The sequence below is a fragment of the Panthera uncia genome, assembly GCF_023721935.1.
Source record: "Panthera uncia isolate 11264 chromosome A3 unlocalized genomic scaffold, Puncia_PCG_1.0 HiC_scaffold_11, whole genome shotgun sequence".
Classification (NCBI taxonomy): domain Eukaryota; kingdom Metazoa; phylum Chordata; class Mammalia; order Carnivora; family Felidae; genus Panthera; species Panthera uncia.
Window position 1 is genome coordinate 10848478 of NW_026057578.1, and position 13704 is coordinate 10862181.

The 13704-nt window shown below is 54.8% G+C and overlaps 1 protein-coding gene across 2 annotated transcripts in view; it reads right to left on the reverse strand.

Moving 5' to 3' along the window:
* Positions 1-13704, reverse strand: part of BCAS4 (breast carcinoma amplified sequence 4) — a 65858-nt gene that overhangs the window by 34798 nt on the left and 17356 nt on the right. For both annotated transcript variants that reach the window (XM_049649881.1, XM_049649882.1), the window contains exon 3: positions 5600-5701. In XM_049649881.1, coding sequence (XP_049505838.1) covers positions 5600-5701 — 102 coding nt within the window. The remainder of the gene's footprint in view (positions 1-5599; positions 5702-13704) is intronic.

The window sequence follows — 13704 nt, forward strand, 5'->3', positions numbered from 1 at the left end:
ATGGTGACCACTCTGGTGGTCTCGGGAATAGGGGGGACTCGTACATAGTCTTTTTTTTTTATTTATTAAAAAAATTTTTTATGTCTATTTATTTTTGAGAGAGAGGGACAGAGCACGAGTGGGGGAAGGGCAAAGAGGGAGGGAGACACAGAATCTGAAGCAGGCTCCAGGGTGCTTGCTGGTCAGCACAGAGCCCGACATGGGGTTTGAACCCACGAACTGCAAGATCATGACCTGAGCTGAAGTCGAACGCTTAACCGACTGAGCCACCCAGGCGCCCCCTACGTAATCTTCCCTACGTGAAAATATACTACTTTTACTAGCAGGAGGGAGGGAGGGAGGGGGGAGAGAGGAAAGCCCCATTGTTTTGTTTTAAAACATATTGGTCAGTACTGACGTGTATGGTCGCTTCGGGCAAAAGGTCCCCGCTTCAGACCGGAGCACTGTCTGCAGAGAGGTGCCAACATTTGGCTCTGGGGAGCACTCAGGAGCAGACTTCTGCAACCCCCACTCTGCCGCTCCCTAGCTGTGTGACCATGGGCAGATCACCCCACCTCTCTGTGCCTCCCCTGCTTTCTCGGTCGGGTGGGACGAATAACGGGATTGTCCTCCGGGGCGGCCGTGGGCTGGAGCGCCTTCTCCCGAGGAAAGCACTTCGAGTCCCTGGTGCCCTGTGTGTGCTAGTTTTTATTACCAAAACTAAGAAAGGCCCAAGTGCTGCGCTGAGAGGTCACCCTGTGGTCCCCAAGCCCCTCCTGGCAGGTGGCACTGATCTGAGAGCAGGGTGGTCCTGGGCACCCCGGGAGGCCCTGACAGCGAGCAGCTGTCCCGGATACGCTCACCCCTCAGTCTGTGGCAACAGCCAGCAGAACAGTGCTGGGCTTCACCGAGCACCTCAGGGACCTAGTGCCAGCTGCTGGCCTAATGCCCCACGATGACTGCCAGGAGGGAAGACATATTCCCAACTTACAGGGAAGAAACAGATTCTGGAGGGTGACAGAGCTACCCAAGGGGCAGTTCTGGGGCCGGGGCCACATGGCTCTGGAATCTACCTGTCCCGGTCCAATGCACATCAGGTTCTCATAAGCTCCTAAAGCACACACTTCATAGTGGGAAATATGTATTTTCGCACCGGCTTCTCGTCCAAGACCCCCCTGGACTAGCTCAGTGTTTCCTCCTTTTAACAGAGACCCAGTTACAGAGAAATACCTCTACTCTAAGGAAAGCAACAGCCCAGGGGAGGCTGATACGAGGCAAATGCCACTCAGCCTCAACATTGGGGAGACTCTAGGGCAGAGTGGGGATTGTGGCAGCCTGGTGATCCTAGCCCACTGAAGGGGATGGGTGCTTCTCAGCTGCAGCTGTTGGAAGGAATGGGGGAGGGGGCCTTGGGGTTGGTCGTGTAGCACCCGGTCACTCAGTATAGCCCCGGATCCTGCCGGCATCTGAGTGTGCCATTTCCATCTAAAACTCGTAGTAATCACTGGTGCGAGCGTAAAATGCCGTAGTCACGTCACTTTGGAACACGTCTGGCAGTTCCCCAAAAGAGTTCTGGTATGACCTAGCATTTCCACTCCTAGGTTTCCACCCGAGAGGAATGAAAATACAGATTCACACAAAAACGCAGACGTGCGTGTTCACAGCATTATTCATAAGAGCCAAAAAGGGGAAATGACCCAAGTACCCATCAACCGATGAAGGATAGACGAAATGTGGCGTGTCCATCCACACACTAGAATATTATTCAGCCAAAAAAAGGAATGAAGATCGGACACATATTACGGCCTGGATGAACCCCTGAAACATCATCCTGAGTGAAATAAGCCAGGCATTGTAGCCACAGGCTGTATAATACCATTAGTGTGAAACATCCAGAAGAGGCAGATCCATAGAGCCAGAAAGTGGATGTGTGGCCGCCAGGGGCTGGGGCGTGGCTGCTGGTGGTTACAGAGTTTCTTCGGGGGACGATGAAAACTTCCTGGAATCAGGTAGTGGTGATGATTGCACAACCATGTAAATACACTCAGTTCTTAGCACGTGTTCGGTGTTCCATGGGTTGTGAATGGAACGCTTCAAAAAAGTCTTTTTGGATTTTCTCGGGGTTGGGGAGGGAATAATAGTATAGTATTTACAATCACTTTTGAAGGGTCCTGTCGTTCTCACCACGGGGTCCAAACTCCACGACTCGGCCCAACACGGTCAGTCTGTGCCCACCCCTAACCTTGAGCTCTATCTACACCACCCACAACTGCCTGAAAGGCCTTGGTCTTTGCAGCCTTGGGACATCTGCACAAGCTGTCCACCCCCCCACCAGGCTTATTCCTTCATTTCTCAGTCCTTCGTGTGAAGAGACCCCCAGGAAGCGGGTCTCTCTTACAGGTCTGGCCAGGCCCCTGCTTTGCAGGTGCTGACACAGCCAACCTATCTCATCCAGCCCAGGTCCTCACCCAGCACCCCCACAGGCCACTAGCAGGGGACCAGGACGCTCATACCCATATCTCAGGGTAGCTCATAACGAGCGTTCAAGTAATGTTGGCCAAGTAAATACTGGTAAGATTTGGGTTCAAGGGGGCAGCTGGGTGGCTCAGTCGGTTAAGCGGCAGACTTCAGCTCAGGTCATGAGATCTCACTGCTTGTGAGTTCGAGCCCCACGTCGGGCTCTGTGCTGACAGCTCAGAGCTTGGAGCCTGCTTTGGCTTCTGTGTCTCCCTCTCTGTCTGCTCCTGTCCCGCTCATGCTCTGTCTCTCTGCCTCCCAAAAATAAATTAAAAATGCTAAAAAAAAAAAAAGAAAGAAAGAAAAGAAAGAAAAGAAAAAAAGATTTGGGTTCAGGAACCTCACTACTGTCACTCCATTTTACAGGGGAGCAGAGACTTGGAATTTGCCAGGGGGGTCACACAAGGAAAGAGACAGCATCAGGATCCGAACCCAGGCAGTAGGACTCTAGAGCCAGGGTTGAGGGGGAATGCTATCTCGTGGGTGGAGACCCGGACGCTGCTACGTCACAGGATGCCCCACAACAGAGGATGTCAGGCCCGAAGCGTCAACAGCACCAACACCCTGCCGTGGGGACTATCCTGTCTCATCAGTGGCTCCCCATCGCTTGGGATGAAGAGGCCAAAATCCTGACAACAGGGCTCCTGCTGCCCGATTTCTCCAGCCCCATTCTGGTCACGTTCCCATCATCAGGCCATCCCGGGATCCTCCCAGCGTCCCCATGTCCCTCCTGCCCCCGAGCTCAACTCCGTCCTGCCTCTGAGCCTCTGCCCGAGCTGTCCCCCCTGCCCGTCCCCCCTCCACCTAACATCACCCCTTCCATTCTTCCTCCAGGGGCTCTTTCCACTCCTCGGGCAGCACCTTCCTCCAGAGCACCTGCCTCCTTCCCTCGGCCACTGTGGTCAGCAGGAAAACGGCCCCCAGAGAGGGCACATCCTCATTCCCAGAACCTGCGAAGATATTATAGGGGCAAGAAGGACTCTGCAGATGGGACTGAGGACGGGGAGATGATGCCGGGTGACCCGGGGGACTACAGGGTCCTTGTCAGAGGGGAGCAGGAGGGTCAGAGCGTAAGAGAGACTGGAAGGCGGTAGAGGCCACAAGCCAAGGAATGCGGGCAGCTTCTGGAAGGTGGAAAAGGCCCCCCAGAGCCTCCAGAAGGAACCAGCCCCGCTAACACCTCAGTTTTCAGCCTATAAGACACATTGGGACTTGCAACATCAGGAGCTGTAAGATATAAACCCATGTCGCTTGACGCCCCTAAGTTTGTGGGCATGTGTTATGGTGGCCACCGGGAACCACTGTGGGAGCGCTTTGCGGCCGGGCCCCTCCTGCTGGAACACGGCCGCGGGCTGCACCTGCCTTTCTCCCCGTGAGAGTCCCGCAGCGCACACAGTAGGCCCTCAGTAAGTCTCAGTGGGCTGACTGTTAAGGGAAGCACTGGGCTTGAGAGCTGGGCCAGGGCTCCAAACCTTCCCATTTTCTTTCTTTCCTCGGTCGAATGTGTGGAATAAAATTCAAATGAATCAGCGATTCCAAGGGCAAAGTTTTAATTATGTTCCTGCCTCATTCTCTGCTGACAAGAATGTTAACTCTGCCAGCTCTAGTGGTGACTGCCGTGCTCCCTTCCTCCGTGGCTCGGAGCGGCTCACGTCCCCTCCGTCCAGGTGACCGCTATTTAATTGCAAGCTCCCTCAAGCCTCCCGGGCTTTCGCTGTGTAAGGAGCCAGGATCCCAAGCTGAGGGCCCCGGTACGGGTAAGAGCTTGGGCTCCAGGGGACGCAGGCTGAGGTCCCAGCTTCAGGGAATGAGCTGTGTGACCCTGGGAACGCTGCTTACCTCTTGGAGTTTATGCTCTTCCTCTGGGAAATGGGACAGTGAGGGTACCGTGCAGCGAAGAGAAAAATGAGCTACGATGTGCTTAGCCTGGTGGCTCACACGGGAACAAGGCAGGTGAGGGAAGTCAGCAGTGAGGCAGTAGGGCGTGGTGGGGATTGCGGTATGCTGGAGAACACGGGCCTTGTCTGAGGGGCAGGTGCCACCCGGCTCTACAAAATTACAGCCCGGGGCTTAGAAACGTTCTCCTTCTCGATTTGGGTCGTCCTCACATGGGGGTTTATGTGTGTAAAAATTCACTGAACTATACACGGAAGATGCGTGTACTTCAGGGGCGCCTGGGTGGCTCAGTTTGTTAAGCGTCTGGCTTTGGCTCAGGTCATGATCTCACAGCTGGTGAGTTCGAGCCCCGCGTCGGGCTCTGTGCTGACGGCTCGGAGCCTGGAGCCTGCTTCCGATTCTGGGTCTCCCTCTCTCTCTGCCCCTCCCTCACTTGCACTCTGTCTCTCCCTCTCTCTCTCTCTCTCAAAAATAAACATAAAAAAAAAAAAGATGTGTGTACTTCATGTATTTATACCTTGAAAAATACAACCTGGAGATTAAAGTATTTAAAGAAATGTGAGCTAAGTGCTATCAAAGCTTTTGAATTTCCAAAAGCAGCTTAAAAGCCAGATTGTTAGGGGCACCTGGGTGGCTCCGTCGGTTAAGCATCCAACTTCGGCTCAGGTCACGATCTCACGGTTCGTATGTTCGAGCCCTATATGGGGCTCTGTGCTGACAGTGCTTGGGATCCTCTCTTTCTCCCTCTTTCTCTACCCCTCCCCCCACTCTCTCTCTCAAAATAAATAAAAAAACCTTTTTTAAAAAGTCTGATTTTTAAATTTTTTTAATGTTTATTCATTTATTGAGAGAGAGAGAGAGAGAGAGAGAGAGAGAAAGAATGAGTGGGGGAGGGGCAGTGAAAGCCCAACGCAGGGCTTGAACCCACAAACCGTGAGATCATGACCTGAGCTGAAGTCGGACACTTAACCAACTGAGCCACCCAGGCGCCCCATACCTGGACTTTTAAGTGGGGTACTTTATATGAATTCATATTTGTCACAGCTTTTACAATACCGTGTAAGTACGCCCTCTTTCGCCACCAACCCCCTGTACTGGGTCTAACACCCGACGCTCTGGAGGCCCAATCAGCACTTTGGAAGAGAGGAGGAAGGAACCAGAACAGGCCCACAGGTCTCACAAAGAAAGCTCATCATCTCAGACACACCTCTAGCTGGTCCACTTTGGCATAGATGCCACGCATTTCTGTCACTTTGGCCTTAAGGAGTGGGATGTTTTCCTCCAAGATCTGTGAAGTGTCGCTCCTGATCTGCAAGAAACAGAACAGCTCGTCAGGCCCTCTGCCCCGTTACCCCAGCCTCCGGCCTGCCTCCGGGGTTGCCCAGGGTCTGCAGGGACCTCGCGGATGGCCACGATGTCGAGCGGCATCCTGCACAAGGACAGACCCGGGGACAACCCAGAACCCAGAGTCCTGAGTGGGGACCCAGACCGACCCATGTATCGTTTACTGCCGTTTCCCCCACGAACACCTGCCAACACCAGTCCCAAAATAAGATCTGTTTTCTAAACCACTCAACTGGAGCAAAGGGAAAGACCCGAAATCTCTTCTCCAAACCCAAGTCGGGTAAGTCACATTTTCACTGCCCTGAAATTAATAATACCAACAAGTTAATGATCATTAACATTCATTAATAACGTGAATGAAAACCACCGCTCCCAAGTATCAAAGTGCTTCCCATATGCAGACACCGCGCTAAGCACTTCCCGCACACCATCTCATTTAATTTTCAATTTCTTCTGCTTGGAAGGGCTCCCAACGTGGCTATGACCTTTAATGAAGCCACACCTCTCCCGTGATCCCTGAAATCGGACACCTCTGCCTCTGTTTTTGTCCTCAAGAGCCAAAGACCACGCCTAACCCGTCACTGTGTGAGAGAGAGAGAGAGACACGTCATCTCCGTGTTATCATGTCCTTAGGATGCGGGAGCTGCTCTCAGACTCCAGGGAGCATCGGGATCCCCCACGGCAACCTGCCCGATGCTGATTCCCAGGCCCCTCCATGTCTGGTTTAGTCTGCCTGGGGTCAGCCGGGAATCTGCGTCTTCAGCTAAGCTCCGAGGCCAGGCTGGAGCTGGAGTGTGAGGGCAGTCGGGGAACACCAGCGGGCACCCTAGAGGCTGGACTCAGGCTGGAGTCTGAGCTGTGTGACCTCGGGCGAGTCACTGCACCTCTCTGAGCCCTCCTTTGCTTATCTGGACGGCAAAGCAGTGACAATGGCTCCGGCTTCCTCGGCAGGCGGTGAGGACAGACCGTCCGGCAGGGTGTTTGGCAGGGTTCGTACAGGCGGCTCCTGTCACGCTCCCCAGTGACCGCTGCCTCCTGCACAGCCGCTGCGTGACCCACCCCCCACCCCCCGGGACCGTGAACTGGCCCTGGCGATTCGCTTCTAACGAAAGGGACTCGGCCAAAAGGAGAGATGGCACTCTGGGGACAGGGTCACACAGAGGACTGTCATTCCAGTTTGTTCTCTCTCTCTCTCATTGGCTCGCTCGTGCACGCTCCCTCTCCCCCCCACCTTCCTCACCTGCCTTCTCAGCCACCAGTAAACTGAGGCGACAGAGAGGCCCACGCGGCTGGGGACGGAGGGCAGCCTCCGGCACCCGCCAGTGGGGAACCGAGGCGCACCCCCGCCGACTGGGCCGGATGCGGTCCTGCCCCGGCTGAACCTCGAGACGAGAGCGGCCCCAGCCGACTCCCCGTGGGCAGCCTGTGCGGCAAGGGCCACCGAGCCACCTGGCGGGGCCGTACACACTCCCGACCCACAGGCGCTGCCGGGTGGGGAAGGCCGTCGTTTCACGTCACCACGTCTCGGGACCCGGGTTCAGCAGCGACAGACAACTGACGCAGGGAGACAGCTCAGCACAAAGTTTTCATGTTAAACATGATCTGAAAACCGCATCTGTTCGCCTTTCTACCCAAATACACGAGACCCGCCTGTGGTCCTCCCGGAACCCGCTCCCACCGCCCTGCGGGCTGACACCACCCTCCCTGCCCCAGGTCTCAGACGCTACCCCGTTCCCCGAACGTCCCAGACCGAGCTGTCCCCTCCTGCTTCTCCTCCTCTGGTCACAGCGCTGCCGCCGTGCTGCTTGGGTGCCTGGCTCCAAGCCCACTGTCCTGGGTATCCTCCTGCCCCACATGCCCTGACCCCACGAGGGCACACACGGGCCCCGAGAGGGTGGCATGTGGCCTCAGTCTCTGCCCTGACCTCCCTGTGCCTCGGTTTCCCTATCTATAAAATGGGCACTACACAGGTTCTTCCCTTCAAAGAATGTTCTGGAGATGAAACAACACCAGCTATGCCTGGATGTGGCCCACAGAGTGAGTTTTGTTTTTTGTTTTTTAAGTTTTTTTAATGTTTGCTTATTTTTGAGAGAAAGAGCGTGAGCGGGGGAAGGGCAGAGAGAGACAGAGACACAGAACCCGAAGCAAAGCCAGGCTCTGAGCTGTCAGCACGGAGCCCTACGCGGGGCTCGAACTCACAGACCGCGAGATCATGACCTGAGCCGAAGTCGGACGCTTAACCGACTGAGCCACCCAGGTGCCCCTTTTTAAATTTTTTTAACGTTTATTCATTTTTGAGAGAGCATGAGTGGGGGGGAGGGGCAGAGAGAGAGGGAGACACAGAACCCGAAGCAGGCTCCAGGCTCCGAGCTGTCAGCACAAAGCCCGACGTGGGGCTCAAAGCCACGAACCTTAAGATCATGACCTGAGCGGAAGCCAGGCACTTAACCGACTGAGCCACCCAGGCACTCCAAGTTTTTTAATATATGACTTAATTTCTAACTTTCCTAGGAGAAATGGCTGTTTCTAGGGCTGGGGCAGGGAAAACATAGTGCCTGGAGAATCTTCTAGTGCCAGAATGTAAGGGAGTATTTATTTATTTATTTAAACTTGTTTTTATTAAGTAATCTCTATGCCCCGTGTGGGGGCTCAAACTCACGACCCCAAGATCATGAGTTAGGTGCTCCTCTGACCAAGCCAGCCAGGCACCCCTGTAAGGGAGTGTTTAAGAAGATATAGGACAGGGGCGCCTGGGTGGCTCAGTAGGTTGAGCGGCCGACTTCAGCTCAGGTCATGATCTCACGGTTCACGAGGTCGAGCCCCGCCTCAGGCTCTGTGCTGTCAGCGAGGAGACTGCTTCTGGTCATCTGTCCTCCTCTCTCTCTGTCACTCCACCACACGCTTGCTCTCTCTCTCTCTCAAAAGTAGACATTAAAAAAAAAAAGATAAAGGACGGGGCATGTCAAAGGAACACAGGAGCCAACCTGAAAGAGACGAATGGTCAAATCTGGAACAATGTGGACAACAAAACACGTAATATGATATCGGACTATAACCCAAAGCACAAGATGGACACCACAAACGATGGGGAAGCAGAAATGGCGACATCAGCTAGGCGTGTGGGTGCAAGGGCGTGTGGGTGCCACGTGCCCCAGACACGACGTGATGAGAAGGCACCTCACCTGTGTGGATTCTCTCTAGAAACCCACAACCCCCGTCTCGCCATAAGAAAAACACCGGACAAACCCAAATGGAGGGACCTTCTACAAAGTACCTGACCAGGGCTCCTCGAAACTGCCAATGTCGTGAAAAGCAAGGAAAGACCGAAACTGCCACAGAGGAGGCGACTAAGCAGACATGACGACTTAACGCGATGTGGGATCTCACGTGATCCTGGATCGCGTTCATCCTGGACGTTAACGGGAAACTGGCAAAATCAAAATCTAACGATGGAGAGTAGTGAATAGCAATGCGCCAGTGTTGGTTTCTTAGGTTTTTTGTTTGTTTTTTGGTTTTTTAATGTTTATGTATTTTTGAGGGAGGAGGGGGGGTACCAGTGGGGGAGGGGCACAGAGGGAGACAGAGGATCTGAAGCGGCCTCTGTGCTGAGGGCAGAGAGCCTGATGCGGGGCTTGAACACAGGAACCACGAGATCATGACCTGAGCCGAAGTTGGACGCCTAACTGACCGAGCCACCCAGTCGCCCCTGGGTTTCTTAGTTTTGACAAAGGTCCTGTGGCTGACGTGAGATGTTAGCACAGGGGGGAGAAACTGGATGAGGGGCGTGTGGGCACTCTCCATACTATCTTCTCACTTTTCCTGTAAATCTAAAACTATTCCAAAATAAAATAATAAATACAGCTTTAAAATATTCAAGTGATTAAGTGGGGATTTACAACACGTCTTGGAAGTCAGACGCTTTGGCAACACTGGGCCTACATCCCCCAGGCACCGAAGGCCGGGCTGAGCCGTGGCTGCTGGTTCCGGGTGGGGCATGGGCTCTCTGGTGTCCTCAGTCACCACCCTCCCTCATGCCTCGCCCCTGCCCCCTTCACTCCTGTCCAGATCCTGCCTGGCTCCCGCGGGCACATGCGTTTGTTACCCTTGATAGGAAAAAGCCCTCAACATCTTCCCTTGGGCTCCCCCAAGGCCAAACTTCTGGAGACATACCCATCCCTCCACAAGGCTGAACTCTCGAGAAATTGCTGTGATTCAGTAATGCAACAAAGAGCAGATAACTCCCGGCAAGGTCAGAACACAGTAGATCAAACGCAGATCTTTTCTTTCTGCTCATTTCTCAAGAAACGAATCGGGCGAGAACAAGGGCAGTCAGGAGGGCCTGGTCCCAGTGACCCACCCTGAGGGGGTGAGGGGAACACTGCAGAGGGGAGAGTGATGACGTGCGTCCCTGCCTCCCTCTAGCTTCGAAGGAACCCCAGGAAGAGGGGGTCTGTGGCTGGGCAGGCAGTCCCCTCTCCACTTGCTGAAACTGTGGATAATGGGGGGCTGTCTACCCCTGCCTGCATGGCGGTCTGTGCGTTCATGGGGGGAAAGTAGAGAGTAATCCTTGGGGTCCAAAAGGCCCCCAACGCTTCCTCTTGGTTCCCCCACGTGCTGGGAACTGTAAGGCGAAAATGAGGGCGAGGAGGGGCATGATGCCAGCACTCTGTAGGCTTTCGCCTGGTGCTGAGAACAGACCCTGTGAATCAGAAACGATTTTATCTTTAACCTTTCATGGGTGGTGATGCTGCACAAGACGGAAAAACGAAATGAGCCAGCCCAAGGTCCCAAGGCTGCAAAGTGGGAGGTGGAAGGTTACCATCCAGGTTGGTCCGGGGTCACCTCTAACACCAGAGGTCTGCAGACGCGTTCTGCCGAGCCAGCCCGCATCATGTCTAAAAAAAACCAAAGCCCACCCGAGCGAGATGCCAAGATCTGAAAACAAGGAGGTTTCCCTTAGAAGCCCAGATTTCTAGCTCCTTGTGAAAAATCGGAAGACCGGGCCACCCTGAGACCATGTCCTGTGTGGAGCTGTGACAGCTGTCCCCTCTGGTTAACTGTGATCTCTCACCACTCCCTAGAGTCCCTCCAGCAGGGCGTCTGTGGCCATGCTGTGCCCTTCTCTTCTTCCAGGGGAGTCCAAGGAAAGCAACACATTCTGCTTCTCACACCTACTTTGCATCATCATGGAATCTGAGATGGCACGTTTCGTTCGCGACCGAGAAGCACACAGAGAGGTCAGCGACGAATCGATCCTATCTGAGCCTCTGCCAGGACGAACCCCCAACCTGGTTGATTGGCCTGGCCGACCCTTCCCCAGCCCAGTCTGCCACCACCTCCCCAGAGCTGGCCTCCGGAGCCCAGAAGTCTGGGCAGCGGATGTGGGGGTTATCACCGAGCAAAGACGGCTGTCCAGGATGATTCAGGGCCCCCAGGAAGGAGAGCCAAATGCACTTGACCCAAGCACACACACCAATGCCAAATGCAAGTGCTGGCCCAGGGCCAACAGGGAATTTTCTCCATCTATGTGAGCGAAGAAAGAGTCCGCTCCCTGCCAGGGGTGGGGGTTACCAGGGCCCGGATGAGCCGCCTGAACTCCAGAGGGCACAGGGCTGAAGGCCTTACAAATCCTCATCACTGTCACCACCTCCCGGTGCTTCCGTAATGACGATGGTGACCCCAGGAGCCACATTTACACAGAGCCGCATACAGAGCCGGCACCCTGCTAAGCAATTATTTTTAACTATTTTTAATCGAATGGCAACGACATACAGCAAAGTGCTCGGGCCTTCAGTGGGCAGTTGGACGTATTTTGTGAGCACGTTTCCATCTGGGTAAACACCACCCAGGCCACCGTGTGGAACATCCCATCACCCCGGAAGGCTCCCTCCTGCCTCTTTCCAGTCGTGACCACGCCCCCAAAGCCAACCACTGCCTGACTTCCCATCACCACAGACTCGTTCTGCATATTTTTGAACTTCGGATCATGGAAGCCACCACAGCTCGCATTCTGTGCCCGACTCCTTTCTCCGGGCCTCACACTCGGGAGAGACCTCACTGATGTCGTGTGCAGTTTGTTCCTTCGCGTTGCCGTGAGGGCCAGGGTGTGAAGAAACAACAGCTGATTGCCTCGTTTCTACCGCCGATGGACGCCGAGGTTCTTTCTGGTCTAGGAGCGTCGCGAATAAAGCTGCTGCGAACATTGGGGTGCGAGGCTTTGCAGTCTCTGCTTTCCGCTTCTCTGGGGTAATTATCTCGGATGACAGTCGCCAGGATGCAGGGTCAGTGCATGTTTGACTTTCTGAAAATCTGCCGGTTTCCAAAGTGGCTGTGCCTTCTTGCATCTCTGCCAGCAAGGCGACGAGCGTTCCTGTTGCCCCACATCCTCGCCCACACTTGCACTGCGGTCACCGCAGGGGAGGGGCAGCGCGTATCCCCACCTCATCCGGTCCGCACGGTAACTCTTGGGAGACAGATACCATTTGCGTAGATTGAAGAGGGCCACAAGTCCTTTGCATTCCTTCCGTGAGCACGCGGGGTCTGTGTCCTCTCCCCTTGGATCTGGGTGCCCTGTGGGACTGGTCTGACCGGTAAAATAGGACAGAAGTGACGCTGGCACACCCAAGCGTCCAGACACCCGGAGGCTCCCACTTCCCATCTGTCGGAATGCCTGCCCTGGGAGGCCTGATGCCATCCCAAGGGAGCCCGAACTAGCCCCGAGGACAGGCTGCATGGGGAGAGGGGACACCAGCCGGTCCCCGGCCATCGGCACTCGCAGCCCAGACGTCAGACAAGCGGGAGAAAGGGCCACGGCGGACATCCCCGCCCCAGCAGGAACCACATCCCCTCTGTGCCCTGCCCTGGCCCACGTAGTAAACGGGTGGTCGTTTTACCCCACTGCCTGATGCGGCAACGGACAGAACCACGACCTCCATTTACAGGAGAGAAGAGAAAGGGAGGGAGAGGGCACGTGCTGTGCCCGAGAACCCGCAGCAGCAGGAGTCGGAGCTTGAAGTGGCAGCAGCGAGCCTCACGTCTAAGGTCTAAACAGGTGGCAGGCACAGGCTGGTGAATTCCAGTCACACAGGGTGATCAAGGGCAAGGGCAGGCTGGCAATGCACTTAATGCATCAGACAGGAAGCCGGACTCTCGTTCCTAAGTGCCTGATTTTCCCGGAAAAGGCGCGGCTTCTCTCTGGACTATGCACCAGGGAGCCTGGCCACTCTCAGGCCTCTAACTCGACCACTGTTGCCAAAGGCCAAAGCAGGGAGCTGGGGACAACGTCCATGGGGTGACATCACCTGCCCCCCAGAGGTCCCCACTCATCCCTAGCTTGCACCAAAAGAGAAAAGGAGGCCCCGAGCTGGACACCTCTCTCTGCCACGCGTGCAGGCGCACCAGGGAAACTAAGCATCAAGTGTCGGGGCCAAGAGGGTCTCCGTAACTCCGCGCACTGTTGCAGGGGCCACAAAAGCATCGTACCAGGCACATTCTCTTAACGCAGGCACGCTCGTTTGCGTATGAACACAAGAAATGGTCTTCACTCCCGTGGGAGACGCGCTCTCTTCCCTTTCTTGAAACACAGGACCCTCTTGGTCTGGTGTCATTTGCCCTTTTTCAGTAGGACGCCAAATACAGAGAAACATACTCTCGGCCCACAAAACATTTGCGCATGGGATAGACGTACCTGGCAGGCGGCCACGGAGTCAGGGGGCCCCACAGGAGCAGTGGCCAGTGACAGGCTGAGAGCTCACACGCTGTCCAGGGTGGGGCGGCCACTACACAACTCCGGCCGATGCTGGCCAGGTGGGACCAAGCACCCAAGGGAGCCAGAACTTTGCTCTTCCAAAAGAAGCCAGAAACCCTGATTTTTTTTTTTTTTTTTTTTTTTTTTTTTTTTTTTGCATGACATTCTATAAATGTCAGCAGTGAATTCCTTTTTCTTTTCCTTCCAGAAACAGTCAACAT